At 42.5% G+C, this 23,050-nt stretch overlaps 1 protein-coding gene across 4 annotated transcripts in view; it reads right to left on the bottom strand.

Annotated features, from left to right (window-relative positions):
* Positions 1 to 22,827, bottom strand: part of KIF2A (kinesin family member 2A) — a 66,892-nt gene extending 44,065 nt beyond the window's left edge. For all 4 annotated transcript variants that reach the window (XM_063454052.1, XM_063454054.1, XM_063454053.1 and 1 more), the window contains exons 1-2: positions 22,502 to 22,827; positions 9,677 to 9,771 (exon numbers count right to left, since the gene is read on the bottom strand). In XM_063454052.1, the coding sequence (XP_063310122.1) occupies positions 9,677 to 9,771; positions 22,502 to 22,562 (156 nt within the window). In that variant the 5' untranslated portion in view covers positions 22,563 to 22,827. The remainder of the gene's footprint in view (positions 1 to 9,676; positions 9,772 to 22,501) is intronic.
* Positions 22,828 to 23,050: the final 223 nt, after the last annotated feature.

Here is a 23,050-nt window from a genome sequence, read left to right as displayed (position 1 = left end):
CTTGGCCCAGTTTACAGCTAGAATTGTGGCAGTGAACAGACCCAGAAGTCTCATAGCTTCTCTTACAGTGCAACACTTTTACTTTTGCAAACTGATAATTGTGGCCTTATCTTGTGTATCTTCTCATCTGAAAGTAAACTCTTAATTTGAATAGAGTCTAAAATGAGACCCAGAAAAAGGATAGAACGACATGGGGTTAACTGACTTGTCTTCGTTTATAATCCATCCATGGATTTCAGAGGGTTACGATTGCCCTTCTGACAGCTTATTACTTGTTGCTCTGAAGACGCTTCGCGTTCCACTTTTTGGAGGTTTAGTTGTTGTCTAATCTGTAGACAGTTCTCTATCTTGCGGCAGGAGATTGTATTTTTGAAGTCTGAGATTTGTAAACTATCTGGTAAACAAACTCAGGCTGGAACTGCTGCAAAGCCACTGCCACAGAGACATACTAGGAATGGCAGATGGATTACTGTAGGATCTGGTAGACTTAGAGTTGTGGATAAAAGGCATATTGCACAGTCTGTTGTTCTACATAATTCATTTTCTGCACTTTCAGAGTGTAATGGTGTCATGGAGACAGGCACTGAGGCTAGTGGTGTTGTGCAGAGAGGCACTGAGGCTAGTGGTGTTGTGCAGAGAGGCACTGAGGCTAGTGGTGTTGTGCAGAGAGGCACTGAGGCTAGTGGTGTTGTGCAGAGAGGCACTGAGGCTAGTGGTGTTGTGCAGAGAGGCACTGAGGCTAGTGGTGTTGTGCAGAGAGGCACTGAGGCTAGTGGTGTTGTGCAGAGAGGCACTGAGGTTAGTGGTGTTGTGCAGAGAGGCACTGAGGCTAGTGGTGTTGTGCAGAGAGGCACTGAGGCTAGTGGTGTTGTGCAGAGAGGCACTGAGGCTAGTGGTGTTGTGCAGAGAGGCACTGAGGCTAGTGGTGTTGTGCAGAGAGGCACTGAGGCTAGTGGTGTTGTGCAGAGAGGCACTGAGGCTAGTGGTGTTGTGCAGAGAGGCACTGAGGCTAGTGGTGTTGTGCAGAGAGGCACTGAGGCTAGTGGTGTTGTGCAGAGAGACACTGAGGCTAGTGGTGTTGTGCAGAGAGACACTGAGGCTAGTGGTGTTGTGGAGAGAGGCACTGAGGCTAGAGGTGTTGTGGAGAGAGGCACTGAGGCTAGAGGTGTTGTGGAAAGAGGCACTGAGGCTAGTGGTGTTGTGCAGAGAGGCTTGAAGACTATGATGAGGCCTAATAGAAAGCAGTTGTTGTTGGGGGATTCCATCATAAGAGGTGTGGAGATGGACAATGGTGGTCTTGTGAGGTGTCTTCCCTGAGCTACTGCTCACAGAGACAGGAGACGTATCTGTAATATTGTTAAGCAAGCAAAGCAGGAAGGTGAATTGGATGTACTTGTCCATTTAGGGACAACTGACTTGGCTTGCAATGAGGTTTCAGAGGTTAAGGAAGTTTTTAGTGTTTTTGCCAATGATATACGGCAGGTTGCTTCCACACTGTCATTCTCTGAAGTTCTGCCTGTGCATAACACTCAGAATGACAGGCGGATGCGTATTAGGGACTTTAACTTGTGGCTTGGTGAATGGTGTCGGGAGCAAGGATTTGGCTTTATTGCTCATGGTAGCTCTGTTTGGAATGGAAATAAACTGTACAAAAAAGATGGTTTGCATCTTTCTCAAAAGGGAACAAATGTTCTCAGTGAGCAGTTCAGAGGTTTTGCTAAGATGTATTTAAACTAGGAGGGGGGGCAAAAGGGTGATAAAACATCAATCCAATTGTCCCCCAAAACAAGGACAGAAGGTGCCTGTAGCAAGTGTGTTAAAAAATGATAAGCTTAGAGTCATGTCTACAAATGCTCGCAGTTTAGGGAATAAGATCCATGAACTTGTGGCAATAATGGCAACTGATAGTGTAGATTTAGTCACTGTTACTGAGACATGGTATAATGAAAAAAATGACTGGGACATAGCAATACCAGGGTACTCTTTATATAGAAAAGACAGGGAAGGCAAGAAAGGGGGAGGGGTGGCCCTGTATGTGAAGGATAGCATAAAATCTAGCCTAATAAAGGTTAGTGAGACGAACATAGAGTCCATTTGGGTTACGTTAGAATTTGGTAATCACACAGTAGTTCGTGTAGGTGTGATTTATAGGCCCCCAGGACAAATTGAAGAGTTAGATAATCTACTAGTTGAAGAAATAGCTAAAATGACAATGAAGGGGGAAGTTATCACCATGGGTGACTTTAATCTTCCTGATGTGAATTGGAAAACAAAAATAGCTACTTGTGCCAGAAGCACACATATTCTAAACTCCCTACTGGGATTGTCTCAATAAGTCGTTGAGGAGCCAACTCGTAAAGAGGTCATACTAGATTTAGTGTTAACAAATGGAGATTTGGTATCAGATATTACTGTAGGTGAAAGTTTAGGATCCAGTGATCATCAGTCAGTGTGGTTTAATATAAGAACAGTGACTGAGTCACACCACACAAAAACAAAAGTTTTAGACTTTAGAAAAACAGACTTTTCTAAAATTAGAATATGTGTAAAGGAGTCATTATCAGACTGGAGCAACTTAAATGGAGTCCAAAATAAATGGGATTATTTAAAAGCTGCACTACTGAAGGCAACAGAAAATTGCATTAGGCTTGTCAGTAAAAGCAAAAAATTCAAGAAACCACTGTGGTACTCCGCAGATGTGGCCAAAATAGTAAAAAACAAAAAGTTAGCATTTAGTAATTATAAAAAAAACCCAGAGTGAGGAAGACAGAATGACCTATAAGATTAGGCAGAAAGAGGCTAAGCAAGTTATAAGAGCTTCCAAATCACACACAGAAGAGAAAATAGCACAGTCAGTAAAAAAGGGGGACAAAACTTTTTTTAGATACATAAATGAGAAAAGAAAAGTAAAACAAGGATTAGTTAGATTAAAAACAAAAGAAGGAAGGTATGTAGATGAGGATAAAGGTCTAGCTGACTGCCTCAATGAATATTTTTGTTCGGTATTTACAGCTGAAAATGAAGGAAAGGGACCTCTGTTAAAAAAAAGGATAAATGAGTCATTTATTACACGTGAGTTTACAGAGGAAGAGGTTCTATTTCAACTGTCAAAAGTAAAGACAAATAAGTCAATGGGACCTGATGGAATACACCCAAAGCGATTAAAAGAGCTTAGTGGTGTACTAGCAAAACCATTAACAGATTTATTTAACCAATCATTGTTAACAGGAGTAGTCCCAGAAGATTGGAAGTTAGCGAATGTTGTGCCCATTCACAAGAAAGGTAGTAGGGAGGAGTCGGGCAACTATAGGCCAGTAAGCCTTACTTCAGTAGTGGGGAAAGTGATGGAAACCATGTTAAAGGATAGGATTGTTGAACATCTAAAAACACATGGATTTCAAGATCAGAGACAACATGGGTTTACTTCAGGGAGATCATGCCAAACTAATCTTATTGATTTTTTTGATTGGGTAACTAAAATTATAGATACGGGTGGTGCAGTAGACATTGCTTACCTAGATTTCAGTAAGGCTTTTGACACTGTTGCACATAGAAGGCTTATCAATAAACTGCAATCTTTGAGTTTGGATTCCAATATTGTTGAATGGGTAAGGCAGTGGCTGAGTGACAGGCAACAGAGGGTTGTAGTCAATGGAGTATATTCGCAGCTTGGGCTTGTAACCAGTGGGGTACCTCAGGGATCCGTACTTGGACCCATTCTCTTTAATATTTTTATTAGTGATATTGCAGAAGGTCTTGATGGTAAGGTGTGTCTTTTTGCGGATGATACTAAGATATGTAACAGGGTTGATGTTCCAGGAGGGATAAGCCAAATGGCAAATGATTTAGGTAAACTAGAAAAATGGTCAGAGTTGTGGCAACTGACATTTAATGTGGATAAGTGCAAGATAATGCATCTTGGACGTAAAAACCCAAGGGCAGAGTACAGAATATTTGATAGAGTCCTAACCTCAACATCTGAGGAAAGGGATTTAGGGGTGATTATTTCTGAGGACTTAAAGGTAGGCAGACAATGTAATAGAGCAGCAGGAAATGCTAGCAGAATGCTTGGTTGTATAGGGAGAGGTATTAGCAGTAGAAAGAGGGAAGTGCTCATGCCATTGTACAGAACACTGGTGAGACCTCACTTGGAGTACTGTACACAGTACTGGAGACCATATCTTCAGAAGGATATTGATACCTTAGAGAGAGTTCAAAGAAGGGCTACTAAACTTGTTCATGGATTGCAGGATAAAACTTACCAGGAAAGGTTAAAGGATCTTAACATGTATAGCTTGGAGGAAAGACGAGACAGGGGGGATATGATAGAAACATTTAAATACATAAAGGGAATCAACACAGTAAAGGAGGAGACTATATTTAAAAGAAGAAAAACTACCACAACCAGAGGACATAGTCTAAAATTAGAAGGACAGAGGTTTAAAAATAATATCAGGAAGTATTACTTTACTGAGAGGGTAGTGGATGCATGGAATAGCCTTCCAGCTGAAGTGGTAGAGGTTAACACAGTAAAGGAGTTTAAGCATGCGTGGGATAGGCATAAGGCTATCCTAACTATAAGATAATGCCAGGGACTAATGAAAGTATTTAGAAAACTGGGCAGACTAGATGGGCCGAATGGTTCTTATCTGCCGTCACATTCTATGTTTCTATGAGTAACCAGTCGTCCAGGTGCGGTACGATATGGAGATCTTTTTCCCGTAATTCTGCCATGATAACCATGATTAACTTGGAAGAGACTCTTGGAGCCGAAGAGGTAAGGCCCTGAATTGAAAATGCAGAAGCTGATCTTGTATGGCAAATCTTAAAAACCTTCTGCTGTTTGCTGCTATTGGTATGTGCAGATGGGCATCTTGCAAATTGATGAAACATAGTAATGAACCTGGTTCAATTATGTGAGATGCAGATTAGAGGTTTATCATGCGAAATTTTCTCTGAAGCATGAACTTGTTCACTAATGTAAAATCCAGAATTGGACGGAAAGAACCATCTGGCTTTTTTTACCAAAAATATTCTTGAATAAGGACCTTTGAATTCTTCTCCTTTTGGAAGAATGTCTATAACGTTTTCTTGCCATAAGACCCTAACCTGTTGGAGAAGAACTGCCGCAATGTCTGGGGAATGTATAGTTGAACAGAGGAATTTTCTTGGAGGAAATTCGAGAAGTTCTATACCGTAACCTCTTTGAACTACTGACCAGACCCAACTGTCTGTAGTAGTCTTCTGCCATACTGCCTTGAATAACAGAAGTCTTCCCCCTACAGGAATGGCGTCATATTCTTTCCATTTTTTGGAAAGTTCATCTTTCCCTTTTCCTGAAAGGAAAATGGCCGCCTTTGATTCTTCTTATAGGAGAACCTACGAAAGGAATCTCTGTAAGAGCGGCTGTTTTTTGTGGAAGAAGCGTTTGTTCCAATGTTTCTTCTTTCCTTCAGGCAAGGCTTTCATACCTTCCTTCATACGTTTTAGCAGGTCGTCCAGTTGCGAACCAAACAGTCTAACTTGTTCAAAGGGGAGATCACACAATGAATTTTTAGAAGCAGAGTCAGCTGAACAACTTCTGAGTCCCACTGCACGTCTGGTGACAGAGAGTACCAATCTCGATTCTCTAAGCAGCAACTGCTGAATAGAAGGGTGAATAGGAAAAGACTTAAGCTTTCTTTTTACCCTAATACCTGAAGGAGATTTTTCCACATCCATGAGGCTAAAGACCTCCTTAAAGAGTTTAGGTAGGTACTGTTCTTCAAAACAATATTCCTCATCAGAGGAATTACTGGAATCTTCGGAAGAGTACTCAGACGATGAATCAGAACTCAATTCCGGAATTTCCCAACCCGACTTCTTCCTTTTAGATGGGGAAGAACATGTTTCGGCTCTTTTCGTAGGGTTTGACTGAACTGCAGCCTGGGTTGATAACAGAGCAGCTTCCTTTAACGCCACCAAAGTTTGCTGCAGGCTATTCTAGAACCATGACATGAGAGATGAAACTTACGTCTTTTTAGCTTCCTTTGAAGCCTCTTTACAGCAATGCCACATGTTTTCTTTTTGTAGCCATCTGGTAAAGGCTGGGAACAAGTGGCAGACATCAAATGCTTTGTTTTGGCTAAGCTTTTCCCTTTTTCTCCAGGTTTATTTGTCTACTCTAAGTAAGACATACTGGAAGAGAAGAAAAGGAAAAAATAAAAATTATATATATTTTTAAAATCTATAATAAAATCGAATTTAATCAGGCAAGAGGCATAAAGGAGAACTACAGCCGTCTTACCGTAATGGTCTCTGAGTGTGCTGAAGGGCAGGATTGTAGTTCCCAAGTCCTGGAACGCAAGTCCTTTTTATAAGAGATCATTTTGCGCATGCGCAGAGCATTCCGCGATCTCTAGAGGGAACGCAACGCAACCTGTGCGACGCATCCCACCTGCAGGACCTCCAAGCACGTGCGCAAAGCGCACCTTTGCAATTTCCGGTACCCAGCTCAGATGATAGGCGGTATAAAGCCCGGTGGACGCCGGCGCCCGGTTTGCATTGCACCAGAAAAGCACAATTTGCCATAGGAATCCGACGGACAGAGCCCTCCCTGGAGTCTACCATCTCACCGTATCCCCGTAAATTGCATCCTACACTGCCGAAGTTTTTGGGGATTCCAGGTGGTCTTATAACTATAGGAGGAGGACCCTGGGAGGAGTCTTCAGGATTAAAAATTGGTTGCCTGTCTGCCTTTCCGATCCAGATTAGAGAAAATCTCTGTTGTAGTGCACTGTCTCTAATCTGGAGGGAAAATTAAAATTCTTAATGTCATTACAGTAATTCTTCCAATCCATTGCACTCACAATTTCCATCTATAGGAGGCCTGTCTTTATCATCATTGTCTTTGCATATACTGAACCTAATCTGCTCTACCTAGATTCCCATTTCTGTCACTGAAAAAATTGTAGACCTACAATGGGACTGCCAAGCGCCCATGATTACCTATTTAACCCTTCAAATCAAGACAAACATATGCACATAGGCTATTTCCATAGGTTATAGCCTAAAAAAAATAAAAAAAATAATAACTACTTGCACAGGCAGAGTGGAAAGTCAATGTGTATAAAAGGGTGTTCTGCTGAGGTCATAAAAGTATTCATTCCTAGTTCTTGAATCATGTGGTATGCATGCACCAAAAATGTTTTTAAATATGAGCACTGACCATGTATTGTGCAAGAAGAAACGTGCATACCATTGCTTTGACATTTTCCATCCAATGATTGACCACACCTATGTTATAATCTAGGTACTTGTGACATTTTGTGTAGAGTTCAGCTTAAAGCAGATCTGTCACTTGTTCTTTATAAATATATGATCTTAAAGGATCACTATAGGGTCAGGAACACAAACATGTATTCCTGACCCTATAGTGTTAAAACCTTCATCTAGCCCCCTGGGCCCCTCATGCCTCAATAAATATAGTAAAAATCTTACTGGATTCAAGACTGAAGCTCTAACTCTGCATGCTATTAGACTCAGAAAAACAAGTAGTCTGCTGACATCATCAGTGGTAGCCTGATCCAATCACAATGCTTCCCCATACGATTGGCTGAGACTGACAAGGAGGCAGATCAGAGGCAGAGCCAACATGATTCAAACACAGCCCTGGCCAATCAGCATCTCCGAATAGAGATGAATTGAATCAATGAATCTCTATGAGGAAAGTTCAGTGTCTGCATGCAGAGGGAGGAGACACTGAATGTTTGGATGCATTTAAGGCAGCCATGACCCAGGAAGGATCTCTAACAGATATCTAAGGAGTGGCCAGTGAAGTTAGCACTAGGCTGTAATGTAAACGCTGCATTTTCTCTGAAAAGACAGTGTTTACAGCAAAAAGCCTGAAGGTAATGATTCTACTCACCAGAACAAATTCAATTAGCTGTAGTTGTTCTGGTGACTATAGTGTCCCTTTAAAGAAAAACTGTCTGAAACTATTGAAATTCCACTGTAATCAAAAGACATACATAAACTTTATCTATGTATGCAGGGAAGGAAAAAGTCCAAACAATGTGAATGCCATAATTTTAGAACATTTCCACCTGCCTTTTTTAAAAACACCTGTTGGTAAATAAGCAACAGATGTCTGTAGGATATAGGTACAATTCGATCAATGGAAGATATATTGCATGAAAATTGTAATAGTCTTGTACACTCCAGTAGCTGAAGAACAACTATGCAGTGCAAAAAGAGAACAAACACAAAATAGGTAGGCTACTCAGAATGGTCGTTCTAATATAATAAATAAAAACCCTCAGCCCAAGATAGAAACAGGGTAAATAAAAATATGCCACCAGTCATGTGCTCTGTTGTCACAACACTTTATCTACTATTAGGTAGGACTGCAATGGTTTATTATAATAACTTCCCTCCAAAGTAGTGCTACATGCAACTCTCTCTGTTTCCTCTTCCTTGACGGATTTACTTCCTGAAACTCCTACACACAGTTACTCATATCCTGTACATCCAGTCACCAACAAAATAAGCAAACCACAATCTAAATACTGAAACGGTTATTACATGGGTGAAGATTGGATGGGTGATGTTTAACCCCTTAAGGACCAAACTTCTGGAATAAAAGGGAATCATGACATGACATGTCATGTGTCCTTAAGGGGTTAAACTACTATTCCAGAATTGCTGCTTTACTATTAATTTTTAAAGGTAAACTATAAATATAATATATTTGGGGCATTTTGTTTTTTGCCATAATAGTGACCCTCTCTCTTTCCCCTTCCTTTACAAAAATCTAACGCCAATAATTTACCTAAAATTTATAATAATGCTGACCTATTTTAAATTGTCATCCAAACTTCACATAAAGAAGCATTTTGGAAGAGAAGTGCATGCATGGCAATGGCCGCAACTCTCCAATCAAATGGTTCTCTGTGAGAAGCATCACAGGATGATCACCATCCTTTTTCTGTGACGAGATCAGAGAGAAGCTAAGACTCCTTCGCAGTAAGCAGTGACAGATCTCAGCGAAAGTGGGTATTCCTAAAGCACACTAATTCTTCACATTTATTAGGATGTGCAAAGTAGAAAGTATCACTTCTAGTTGAAGCTACTTGAGTTGCTTTCTGTTACATTCCTGCAATCCTTCCAGGACCAACATTCATCCTTTTCACTCCCTGCATTAAGACATTATCATTCCTCAGAGATGCACTGCACTAATGAGAAGAACTGGTGCAGCATGGTAACTGCTGTGCATGTGCAGTAGACCCTAATGTTTCCCTAAGGGGAAGCATTCAAGTGGTTGAGATCATTGCACGTATGACCTCAATCAGGGGAGCAGTAGAGGCTATAGCAAGGGGAGTACAAATAACTTTTGCAAAGGGACAGGATATCCAAGAACACAAACATTCGAAATCCATGATTTTGTTTTTAATGTCAGAGTGCTCCTTTAACCCCTTAATGACCAAACTTCTGCAATAAAAGAAAAAATTCTGTCACACATGTTATGTATCATTAAGGGGTTTAAAAAAAAAAAGTTAAAACTGTTTTCAAACACTGAAAAAACATTTTAAAAAAACAAAACATTTTCAAAAAGAAGTGCTACTTGATTGAGCATATACGCGATAACATGACACACGTGGAAAGAAAACAATCACAACTAAAAAAGTTGAACGAATACCTCTTTTCCTTTAGTGTCTCCATTTTCAATCCATTCAACAGTTATGCTTTCACTGTCCTCATTAAGTGATGTTACCATTGCTTGGTGAATACGACCTGAAAAGGAGAAAGTTCTGTGGTCAATTTGCATTCAGGCTTGACATACTATTTATAGTCAAGGCAATACTCAAAATATTAAGTACTGTATACACTACTGGAGTAGTTACTGTGCTGAAAAGTATGGGAAAGGAAAGAAAATTACAGTTGGTAGAAGGAATGCCATACGATTATGCAGCTTAATATGCCAACAAAACAGCACTACTTCTGATAAATCAAAAGGACACTATAGTCACCAGAACAACTACAACTTAATGTAGTTGTTCTGGCGAGTATAGGCGCTGAAGATTTTTTTAATGTAGGCACTGCCTTTTCTCTGACATTGGTGCCTAGGGACACCGCCAGTGGCCACTCCTGAGACGGCAACTAGAGGTGCTTCCTGGGGCATGGAGACGCTGAACGTTCGCCAGGGCAGTGCTGGACTCTGTCGGCCAAGGAGGAGGATAAGGGTGGGGGCCAGCACCAAAAGACATCAAACTCAAATGTACATGAATACAGACTCCTAGTGACTGAGTAAAATCTCTGTATATATGATACACACATTTCTCAATACTTGCTTCTTCAGATCAGTGTTATTGTATTATTTGCAGCATAGATACAGCGCTTTTACTCCATATCTATGCTGCACACCAATAATACTGATACTGACTGGACACAACAACGTTTGCAAGTCCTGCACTTTGCGGATTTGTTACTCGGACTCAAGACTTTTTTTAATATAATGTTTGGTTGATCCAAATTGCAAAGTGCTTTCTATAAATCGGGACAGCCTAACCCCCATTCAGGTGCCCTGAATTGTAAGGTGCCTGGGGATATTCACCTAAAGTCTACATTTAATTTGGCTTGAGTGAACTATAAAGTGCGTAGACACACTAATCTGGCCTCTCCATTCAGCTGCACCCAATGATTAGGTGCTTGGAAATGGTTCCCCAGTGCAGTGAGTATCATTGTGGTTGATCCTGCGCTCTTACATTTTATTTTTGATATCTATAGCTATCTGCATCGTCCTAGCAGACTTAAATCAGAAATATGACAAACCACAAACTTTGCACTCCAATTAGAAAATACGTTTTTTGTTACCTGGTGCTCAGTGACACCATACAATGGGACAGGATACTAGCACTCCAGGGTTTTTCAAATTGACTTCTTTTATTAAATATAATCCATCTTTATAGCATGGTCAACGTTTCAGTTCCCAACTGGAACTTTCCTCAGGACAGTTGGGAACTGAAACTTTGACCATGCTGTAAACATGGATTATATTTAATAAAAGAAGTCAATTTGAAAAATCCTGGAGTGCTGTTATCTTGTTCCATTTTATATACATACACACACACACACACTTATTTTTTTCTTTTTAAGAAACACACAAACATATGTATGCAAAATATATATATATATATATATATATTTTTTTTTTTTTTACATCCCGACTTTGTTACTCCATTATCTCCTGTTGTGTCCTGCATCTCTCGTGGAGACCTTATTACTTCACCTTACATGAAGAATGTCTGTATATTTGAATTTGACATGAAGATACCAGAATTGGTAATGTCTGTATATTTGAAATGAAGACACCAGTTTATTACTCTATTGAGAAGTATACATATATTTCACACTGTTTAGTGTATCCTCCACAATTCCCATAGTAGAAAAAATCCTCCACAGTCCCATAGTAGAAAAGCATAATTCTATCACTTTGAAACTAGATATTCTAGACATTGACATACCAATTGTGAAAGATTAATTTCATAATATGGGAATTGCAGTTCTTTCATTTGCAATATAACTAATCAGTCGTCTTAATTACTGCTCTAAAAATAGGATATGAATGAATGATGTAAATTAGAAGCAGCAGCACTTGCCAATTGCTTGAGCACACTGTAAACCAAGGAAAGTTACGCAAAGCATTCCATCATGGCTATTCTAAGAGAAATCAGTGGAGAGATAATACAGCCATTCCATTTCACCCCAACATGTTCCAAACACACTGTCTAAATCTCATTGTCTGCCTCTAAACCTAGTATGAGGTGTTGTCCAAAAACCACAGGGGGAGGGGGGAGAGAGGGATTCGTCGGTACTCTATTGTGAAAGAGCCCACTGGGTACTACAAAATAAAACCATGCATCTGATACATGTACCCTTATTTCACACATCCCATTTCTGCTTTGTTCCTCATTTAATTCGATACAAAGGTTTCCTTTACTCCCTTGTGAAATAGATTATTTATATCAGGGCTCATAACCTGAAGCCTCATGCTACTAAGCAGATATTAAAAGTCACTTGCCACTGCAAACCTGGGAGGTTTCCCATCACACTCACCAGGGATAAAATGTTCCACTTGCCAAAGGCTTTTTCTGCATGTATTAAAGGAACACTATAGTGTTAGGAATGCAAAGATGTATTCCTAATTCTGCCTCCATAGCCATCATCCCCACCCCAGACAAGGGAAGAGTTATAAAAAAAAAAAAAAAAATGTAAACACTTAACTGATTCCATTGGTAAACCGCTTACATGAGACATGCAGAGTTGTCATTTGTGGAAAACAATTCACAAATAATTTTAAAGACAACTTCTCGTTGGCAAATTCAAACTGCCAGGTCGCTATGGCGACTAGGAATTTTGTCTTAGCAGACTTGAACCAGAAAGAGTGAACCCAGTGGATTCCGTGGTTTAATTCCACTGAGTTTACTCTATTTCTAACAAGATTGTTTGTAGTTTGAGGTACTTACAGGTCTATTGAGCCGCTATACCCCTTTATTTGCCTATAATGCCATTTAAAGTGCCTTGCTTGCACAGTGCACTTTCCTTTTTACACAAATTTTGTCCTAGTGCCTGGGTGTGTTTGTTAGCCCGGTCAACACTGCTTGCGCCGATGCACATGACTGAAGGTGCAGCGGTAGAACTACAGAAGTCGTGAGTATGGTTGAGCCCAGCTCTGTTCTTCTTGTCATGGGGGGGGGAGGGGGGGACACAGAGCTGACCTTATGGTTCCTCCAGAGGCGGATGGCGAGGGAGTTGTAATCTTCCTGTTCTGCTCCCTGGCGTACCCTGTTATGTAGAAGCCGGATTATAATGTCACTAAAATGCACACGAAGAAGCAGAGCAAGAAGAACTTGAAGATTACAGAATCATAGCAGCTCCACTGGACCCCATGGAAAGGATCCGCTCCAGCACACCAAAAGGGGTGGGGGGGGGGGGGGGGTGGAGAGTGTACTTTAATTCTAAAAATACAAGGCATGTTCATGGCCATAAAAAGCCAAAAGGAAAAAAAACGGATACACTGAATAAAGCATCTGTGTGTCGCATCAGAATATATTCATTATCTGCATACGTTAAACGCCTATGGCTCTAGTCTTCTTTATGTGTAAATTTTTTAAGATCTGTTATTTTTGTCATTGAAAAACAAAAGCTTTGTTAATAAAACAAAAACCTAGCTTATATTTTTTTTTAGCTAACTCCTAGATTCAAAATAATTTCTCAAGCCCTGTACTAGTACCACTGTATATACTCCAAGCCTCCATCATACAGTGATGGCAAGTGTTATACCTGGCTGTGGAGAAGCCCTTGAGGTTTTGACATTCAGTGAGTCAAAATGCACACTAAGAATCCTGGCAGCTGTGCCACTAAAGTGTCAGACTGCACGGTTCCATCCACGGACCTGTCCTCCCTACAGCAGCTTTGCAGATTGCTCGCGGCACAGCTAAATAAAAATAAATAAATAAATAACTGCACATCCCACTTCAGCAAGTTGATATAGTTATTGTGCTTAAAGTACCCTTTTACCCACTAACATCTTAAAGCTGCTGTCACATACTTGGGTCTTCGTATATTTTTGCAAAAAATGCAATGACCAATTACCACAGCCATCGCCAACGTTCAGCGCTGTGGAGTTGGTGCAGAAAAACGTAAACTTTAAAGGAACACTATTAGGGATTGACCGATATTGATTTTTTTAGAGCCGATATCGATATTCTGTGAACTTTCAGGCCGATGTAATTTGCCGATATTCTGTACATTTACCATTTTGGAAAATAAAAACTATTTCTAAAGGTAAATGCACAAAATATACATGCCACGTGTAGTGGATGCAGTGTGTTTAGACAGGGGTGCTGTGTGTGTTTGTGTAGTGTGTGTGTTGTGGATGCAATGTGTGTGTTGTGGATGCAATGTGTGTGTTGTGGATGCAATGTGTGTGTTGTGGATGCAGTGTGTGTGTTGTGGATGCAGTGTGTGTTTGTGTAGTGGATGCAGTGTGTGTTTGTGTAGTGGATGCAGTGTGTGTTTGTGTAGTGGATGCAGTGTGTGTTTGTGTAGTGGATGCAGTGTGTGTTTGTGTAGTGGATGCAGTGTGTGTTTGTGTAGTGGATGCAGTGTGTGTTTGTGTAGTGGATGCAGTGTGTGTTTGTGTAGTGGATGCAGTGTGTGTTTGTGTAGTGGATGCAGTGTGTGTTTGTGTAGTGGATGCAGTGTGTGTTTGTGTAGTGGATGCAGTGTGTGTTTGTGTAGTGTGTAGTGGATGCAGTGTGTATATAGTGAAAGCAGAGTGTGTGGGTAGTGTGCGTGAATGCTGTATATACTAAATGCAAAGTGTGTGTTTGTGTAGTGTGTGTATATAATGAATGCAGAGTGTGTGTGTGTTTGTGTAGTGTATGTAGTGTGTGTATATAATGCAGAGTGTGTGTGTTTGTATAGTGTGTGTGTATATAATGCAGCATGCTTGTGTAGTGTGCATTATATAAACACACATTATATACACACACACTGCATTATATACACACTACACACACTGCATTATATACACACACACACACACACTATGCAAACACACTGCATTATATAAACACACTACACAAACACAAACACACTACACAAACACACTGCATTTGTGTAGTGCATGTGTATATAATGGAGTGTGTGTGTTTGTATAGTGTGTGTATATAATGCAGTGTGTTTGTATAGTGTGTTTATATAATGCAGCGTGTTTGTGTAGTGTGTGTATATAATGCAGTGTGTTTGTATAGTATACACTATACAAACACACTGCATTATATACACACACTACACAAACACACTGCATTATATACACACACTACACAAACACACTGCTTTATATACACACACTATACAAACACACTGCTTTATATACACAGTGTGTTTGTGTAGTGTATGTGTATATAATGGAGTGTGTGTGTGTGGGGGGGGCATTTTTTATTACATTATTTTTTTATTTAATTATTATTATTTTTTGTTTCTCCCCCCCTCCCTGCTTGTTGCCTGGCCAGGGAGGGGGGCTGTGGCAGTCCCTGGTGGTCCAGTGGCATGGGCTGAGCTGTGGGGGGGCGGGCAGCAAGCACTTACTCACCTCCCTGCAGCTACTCCAGCTCCCCAGTGCAACTCTCGCGGCCAGCGTGCCACGCGGAGCGTTGCCATGGTAACCCATGGCAACGCTCTGACGGCCGCGGGTCTCGCGAGAGTTACACTGGGGAGCTGAGTAAGTGCTTGCTGCCCGCCCCCCCAGGACCGCCGGGCTTGTAATGAGCCTGGCGGTCCTGGGAGGTATTATCGCAATATCGGTATCTATATTGGCCGATACCGATATTGCCGAAAATACCGAATATCGGCCGATTATATCGGTAAAACCGATAATCGGTCGATCCCTAGACACTATAGGCAGCCAGAAAAATTCACCTCATTGAAGTGGTCTGGGTGCACTGTCATCCTTAATCCTGCAAAGTAAAACATTGCCGTCTTAGAGAAACTGCAATGTTTACATTCCAGTACTGAGACAGCCACTAGACACGCTTCCTGGGAGGTTACCTGACTCTAGTTTGCCTAGTTGACTCTGGACATCCTCACGCTCTGCATGAGGACATCCAGAGTCAGTGAAACCCCATAGGAAAGCATCAAGGCAATGCTTTCCTATGCGTAATGCCTAATGTGCTCACGGCTTTTGCTGCGCATGTGTATTAGGTCCTACTGTTGGATGACATGGGAAGAGATGGAGCGCTGATCCAGCGCAAAGGGTGAGCAAATGCTGGAATTGGGTGAGCAAACAAAGTTTATTTTAATCCATTTATTTGCTGGAGGGGGGGCGGAGATGGGGAGATGCGAGGGTGGGGGATGAAAGGGTACAGTCTAGTGTAAGGAATACAGATTTGTATTCCTAACACTATAGAATCCCTTTAAATCATAAATTTTTCGTACCAGTTACTCAATATTGCTTCAGACTCCACAGCTCTGACAGAGCTGTGGAGTTGGTACACAACCTCAGACACATCAATTTATGTAACCTCTGACAGCAGTAATCCAAAATTGCTTCTGACAAACTTCCAGCTCTGCTAGCGATTGCTGTGCAAAGTGATGAGATATGGCTCTGCCTTTTGTCAAGTTAGGGATTTACAATATGACAAAGTAGTCTCAACTTTGTCTTATATCTTTACACTGCCTTTGAATTTCAGTGAAATTCCAATAAATCTTAAATCAGCATTTTTGTGTTACATTTATGAAATGTTAAAATTGGAATGGGGTGACAAAGCTGCTTTAACAGGTTACTCTAAGCATCATAACCAATCTAAAGCCCACTGTAATGGTTATGATGTGATGAGGCTACCCTGGCCCTGTTACCTGAATCCCCGGGATTCAGGGTGCCAACTGCCAAGCCTCTCTTGGTGTCTGATGACGTGCATCCAGCTTCTGCAGAGTTGCAGAAGCCGGATATCTACGCTCTGCCAGACCTTGGGAAGGACTGTGACAAACCTCAAACCAGCTCTATCAAACACCACCCCCCTACCCCCACACCAAAAAAAGACAAAAACAAAACCTGAACATTTCATATAGATAAAATCTTAATGCAATGCTCATAAAGGCTGTATTGTAATTTAATTAAAATTCCAACTCATGGGGGCGGAGTCTGACCTCCAAGCAGTACAGACGTGGGCCACACAAGCTCTCGCCTGACGGGCCAAATTTGGGGCAAAATCAGCGGCCACATAGACCGCAGACTCACCGGGTTGCGCTACCCATGTTGGGAATGCACCACGGAACCGGAGGACACCCCTCTGAAACCCGTTGGGACCGGGAGGACGAAACGCTGAGTGCGGCCTACTAAAGTTGGAGCCAGGGAGAGACGGCCGCTCACCCCAACACCAGACGCACCAAGCGACTCTACAGGTCTCCTACCCCCCCCCCCTCTGGACCGGTGGGGGTTATCCCGGTCCCCACTGGGAGAACGGACTTCGGCATCAATCACTACCCCAGCTGTCTGAACACAGCAGACGACACAAGGTACTCCGACCTCACAAAATGGCGGAGGCCCTACCACAGACACCGCAAACTCCCGCACAGGCACGTGGGTCATTCCCAAACACTCTTGAATCCAGACTGGACGCATTGTTCCAGGCATTTTGGGACAAACTGCAGACCCGTGCCACTGCCGGCCAATCAAACCAGAGTACAGAACGGGAGGCGGGAGATTCCCCTCCGGGTAATATACTCTTCATAACGCCTCATCGCATCAGCGGCTGCCCGCCTGGGCTGATAGCCAACAGAGGCCTGGCCTCCAGACATCGACCAGACAGGGAGAAGAACGCACGCAGCAGGCGGCAGATGTCACCGCGATTTTCTAACTGCCCCTTGGGGGGCCAGGACCGGGCCGCACGTAGGTACCGAGTCCGTGGACAGAAGGTGTCGGCTACCACAACAACCTGGGGCTGGAGGACAATTCCCCGCACCTGTTGCTCATCGGTTAAACCCGACAATCACTATCTACAGCTAACAACCCGTCAAGCTTCTCACCCTCCCGGGCTGAAAACACCTCGAGGCACTGTCTCCCTGCAACCGCCACGCAAGCAGAAAATCGCCCGCCATGACCGCAGATCCCCACGACCCTCCATACACTTACAGCAGGGGACGGACTTGATCCGCATGAACACCGGGGACAATGGACCAGCAATACATACCCTTCTGCAGACCCATGGAAGAGAGCCATGAAACGGCACACTGTGGTAGATAATCGATGGGACTCCCCTACACTTGTATCGCCCCTGCCGCTACTGGGGATCGGATGACCGGGCACCTAAAATCTCACCCAGAGCTCCTGGTAACTCACTGAAGACACCGAGCGAAGGGACATGCCGGATAAGAGACTCCCCATTTATTGTTGAGGAAGTACTAGCTCAGCTTTGTTTATTTCGTTGCTTATAATTTTGACCCAACCGGTTGCGCAATTTGCTGTGCCTGTACCCTGAACCCAGTGGTATAATGTTCCCATTGTATGCATGACTTAATGTTTAACTAGCCTGCTTACACACAGACACAAATGCTTAGCAATTTTCAGCCTGATGTCAATAGCCCATATAGTCTCAGGAAAAGTCTTAAGATTGTAACCAGCGGCTCCAACACGAGAATATAGCACATTTTGGATAAGCAGTCTATGTACATCATACGTACACTACTACTAACTAACCTAACCACACTAGACTGCTTCAGTATCTAGCATGTCGTACCAACACTACCTATTGTTACTAGAGCAGCTTAAGTATTGCCTTGATAATTGTACCACACAGTTAGCAATCTACTTGTTCTTTATAAAAAAAAAAAAAAAAAAAAAAAAAAGAGGCAGACGCTTTACAGAGACGGTACCAACCGTATTGTTCTACCCCTTTTGAAATGTATCTTAACTGTCTCCCCTTCTTTTTTCTGTTCCCATACAACTATATGCCTCAATAAAAGAAAGATTGACAAAAAAAAAAAAAATTCCAACTCATGCAAAAAAGATGGACTACTTTGTCTTATGTATTTTTCCTCTGCTTCCGCCGTCAAATTTTTCCATTCCAATTGCAATCATTAGAAACCACTGTGGGAAAAGGGTATCATCTTAAGTCAATAGCTATAGAGTCTCCTGTGGAGTCCTCCATACAATGATGTACTCAGACGCAAGAGTATAGTACTGAGGTGGTGGTCTACCTGAAGCATCAGGAGCTGAAGAAAGAAGATGGTAGCTCATGCAGGGAACACCATTAGGTAAGTTTATATTACCTTCACTGCACCCGTAAGACACTGCACACCAAGCAACAATGTCACCATTGAGGGTCTTTGAAAAATGCGTAAAGAACCCAGAAGGTGGAAAAGCAACTTTAAAACATATTTGGCTAAATCAGCCGAGGGGTTAATTATTCTGTTGGTTAAGCAAAATAAAAAATATGGCACAATTTTGCAACATTATCTATTGGGATAGAACAATGCGCACATGAATTATGTATGACAGACCATACCCAGGTTTGTGATGTTCCAGAAAATAAAAATGTAAATAGCTTATAAGCTATATGTGCTCTTAAAGGGACTCTCCAGACACCCAGACCACTTCTGCCCATTGGAGTGGTTTGGGTGCCAACTCACACTACTCTTAACCCTGCAAGTGTAATTATTTCAGTTTTTTTATAAACTGTAATAATTACCTTGCAGGGTTAACTCCACCTCTAGTGGCTGTCTACTAGACGGGAAAATTTAGAAACTTGTAACTTAACAATAACAAGGCAATTTCTTATTCTGGAAAAAATAAAAATGTATTACAATGTAGCAAACAAAAATTATACTCCAAGTTGTATTTACTTGAAGATCTTTGTTTGTGACAGTTCCATTCCCATTCTCTCAAGTAAACAAGTGTGAGTGTTTGCTGGTGTGAGGCAAGCAACAGGGATAATGATAAATGTACACATTTGCGGTACCTAAAGTACATCTTCTGCGGTACCTAAAGTACATCTTCACATGTTGTCTATGGCAGTAGTGTCCAACGCATGGTGTGCCAGTAGTCCACATTAAATCAGTATCCCAATAGCAAGAGAACTTTAAAATGCCTAAATTTTAGACAGGTTGTGTACCTTGTGGACTGGGTTGTAAACTTATAGTACTTTTGCAATTATTCTATGGACCAAGTATCAGAATATGTGAGTGTCAGGCAAACACAAAAAGAAGAAGTTGGAGAGACAGGACACCATAAAACACAAATGAAACAATGTTATTAGACTTTTACCTCATTGCAAGTCTTTTCTTTTCTTTTTTTTTTTTTTAATCACTATGGCAGTTTTGGATAACCTTATGCCATATATATGTATAGCATTTTAACAATCAATGAGAAGACACAAAGGTGTCAGATGCACATAGGAAGGGCACCCATTAAAATAAAAGAATTAATGCAAATCTCGAATAATAACTACCCATGTTTCCAAAAAGAATTAAAGGATCACAAATATGTCCCCCTGCATTTGACCATAGCAACAAGTTCTGGCACTTGTATGCAGTGCTGCCGATAGGATGATAGGAAATGCGGTCCAATCAGGAGGCAGGGCTGGGCATCCTGATGCAGTACACCACACACCCTTTAGAGTTCTCTGCCTCAGTACCTCTATGCTATCTTATAATGACAGTGGAGGGGGGAGAATTATACTGAGCAAACGCAAATTCCCAGTCGCTGCTCTACTTTACATTCTCAATGCTAGTTCCTTGGAACCCAAAATTGCCAAGCCATAAAGAAAGGTTATTATATGAAACAATTTTGCAACGACTATTTACAAATCACTGCACATAACACATTTCCATTATAATACCTCATCTTAATACAATACTAACATTGCAGAAACCTTCGTTTGCAAATCCATTTATGTGATATGTTTCAAAAAAAGAAGACGATGCATAATGAGATTCATTACCAGATTTGTCTAGAAAACACGTGGTCAGAAATTTTGCTTTAACAAAAAAATAAAAAAACGTCTGCGGGAAATGGCTTAAGCTACATTAGAAGGATGCATCCACGCATGGACAAAGGAGACCAGTGCAAAATATAAGGAATTCTCCTAAACAATATCTAGTGTTATAAAATATAATGCCTAGCAGTAGCAGATTAACTGCACACCTTTCAGGATGAACTAATTTAGAACATAGATGGATACCAAATTACACTCCAACGGATGAGGAATGAATTTTACATTGAGGCCGAGCATCACAATAAATGTAATGTACAACAGCAGGAATGTCAGAATAGACAAGTACAGAGATGTGCTTGAATGTAATGATTTTACTGTAATTATGCCATATTTGGCCTACACAAAGTATCCAGAAGTGAACGATGTGTTTTTTTGTTGTTTTTTTTTTTTTTTAAAGCTTTAACAGGGAACCATTTACATGGAATTAGTTTGGTGACCCATTCTTCAGTTAGAAAATTACCTCGCTGACCAATTCTTCAACTGTAATATAATATGTAGTAATAAGAAATGTAAGATTCTTCCCACTCTCGGTCTCCATTGTGCTAGGGAAGGCAGGGCCGCTACAAGATACCATTTACAGGCTGCATTTGCTGGGACATGACCAATAGCACGTTCCTGTTCTAACCGTTAGACACAATAATAAAAAAGGGGGGTCCAACTTTTGGTCCCGAAACATGGGTTAAGACCCACTGCACTACGAAGCACTACAGTTTGCTCTCTACCTGCAGTAATGCACTGAATGGTTACAAAGCCAGGAAAACAGTAGGGAGGAAAGAGCACATAAACCAAGTCAGCTAATGTATGTTTACAATATATTCCCTATAGACTGGGGGATACCTTGGCAAAACTGGCTAAGTGTTAACCCATATGATCTGTATATTGGGGGTTAATGTAACTTGAGCTGGGACTCTGCTAACCCCTCCCAGGTGCTGTCAGGAGTGTCGCTGTTCAGCCTTTCTGCCGGTTGCTAGGACAAGTGACACCAAAACACTCCCAGCTGCTTCCCTTACTACCACTCATGCCCTCCTCCCCATTTAACTGAATATTTTACATGGATACCCAGACACATGGCTCTTACAGTTTCAATGACCAACATGCCAAGTCCCCCCTCCATCACACAGTTCACACATTAATCTATGGTTTATCTCCCCCCAATTTATTCTACAGAGAAAGCAGTCATGTCCAGCAGATCCCGTTCATGTCATCCCAGGGGATACAGCCTACCAGGATCATCAAACCCTGACATAGATAATGTATACACAAATATATAACACATCCTGTCAGTACTAGCCCTCACAGTCCCTATAGCACTCCTCTACCTTCTCCCAGTCACTGTCTGCCCCCCATTGGCATTCACAGTCCAACCAACAATCAGCTGATAAACTGCCATCCCCCATTCTACTCCCAACCCACCAGCCTGAGATGGTTCAGGGTGATGGGGGTGGTAGTTTATCCTCCTCCTGATCCAGCCTCTGATGGCTCAGGGTGATGGGAGTGGTAGCCTTTTCTCCTCACGACCCAGCCTGTAATGGCTTAGGGTGATGGGAGTGGTAGTTTGTCCTCCTGACCCAGCCTAAGATGGCTTAGGGTGATGGGAGTTTGTCCTCCTCCTGACCCAGCCTGTAATGGCTCTGATGGAGGTGGTAGCTTTTTCTCCTCTTCCCGACCCAGCCTGTGATGGCTCAGAGTGATGTGAATCGTAGCTTTTTCTCCTGCTGACCCAGCATGTGTTGGCTCAGGGTGATGTGGGGATGGTTGCTTGTCTTCCTCCTCGCCCAGCCTGTAATGGTTAAGGATGCTGGATGTGATGGCTGAAGGTGCTGGGGGTGGCAGCTATGCGCCAGGTCTGTGAGTGCTGCAGCTTGGCCCACCCCTGGCCCGGTCCCTGGCACACAATGGCGGGTGCTATGAATGAATGGATGGATGGCAGGATGTCATGGAGGATGGGGGTCTCCGCACACACTCACCGTCACTCCGCTTGATCTCCACATAGATCCCGATTTGGATCTTGCCGAAGCTGGATGCCATGCCGGCTGCCTCTCCCCGCTGTCCGTGGCTGGCCCGCGGCCTCTCCCGCTCTCTGCCCTCAGCGGTGGAAGGATGGATGGGGGGCGGGGGGGCGAGAGGCACACAGCCTGTTATTGTTTGAAAAATGAGGGCAGCTGACGGAGCGATGCCGGGGAAACCAGAAGAGGAAGAGGAGGAGGCGGGGAGGGAGGCAGTAAGGAGGACGGGACGGGGCTGAGCAGCAGCACACAGAGAAGGTGGGGCGGGTGCGGGCGGTACGGCGCCTCTGCAGGTCACACTGAGAAAGCCGGGGCAGGAGTGCGCCTGCGCAATGTACTGCCGATCGCGAGCCGGGAGGGAGGGAGATTACTTTTTTTTTTCTTTTCCCCGAGTTTCTGATTTGGGACGGACGCTGGCACGCGCGTTGACGTCACCAATGGACTTAGCAGCGCGCGCTCCCGCCCTCTTCAACTGCGGAACGACGCGACGGCCTGTGAAGCGCTATAAGG

The sequence above is a fragment of the Pelobates fuscus genome, chromosome 5 (genome assembly GCF_036172605.1).
Source record: "Pelobates fuscus isolate aPelFus1 chromosome 5, aPelFus1.pri, whole genome shotgun sequence".
NCBI classification, from domain to species: domain Eukaryota; kingdom Metazoa; phylum Chordata; class Amphibia; order Anura; family Pelobatidae; genus Pelobates; species Pelobates fuscus.
The sequence above is the reverse complement of the archived record's forward strand: the minus strand, read 5'-3'. Positions and strand labels throughout refer to the sequence as shown.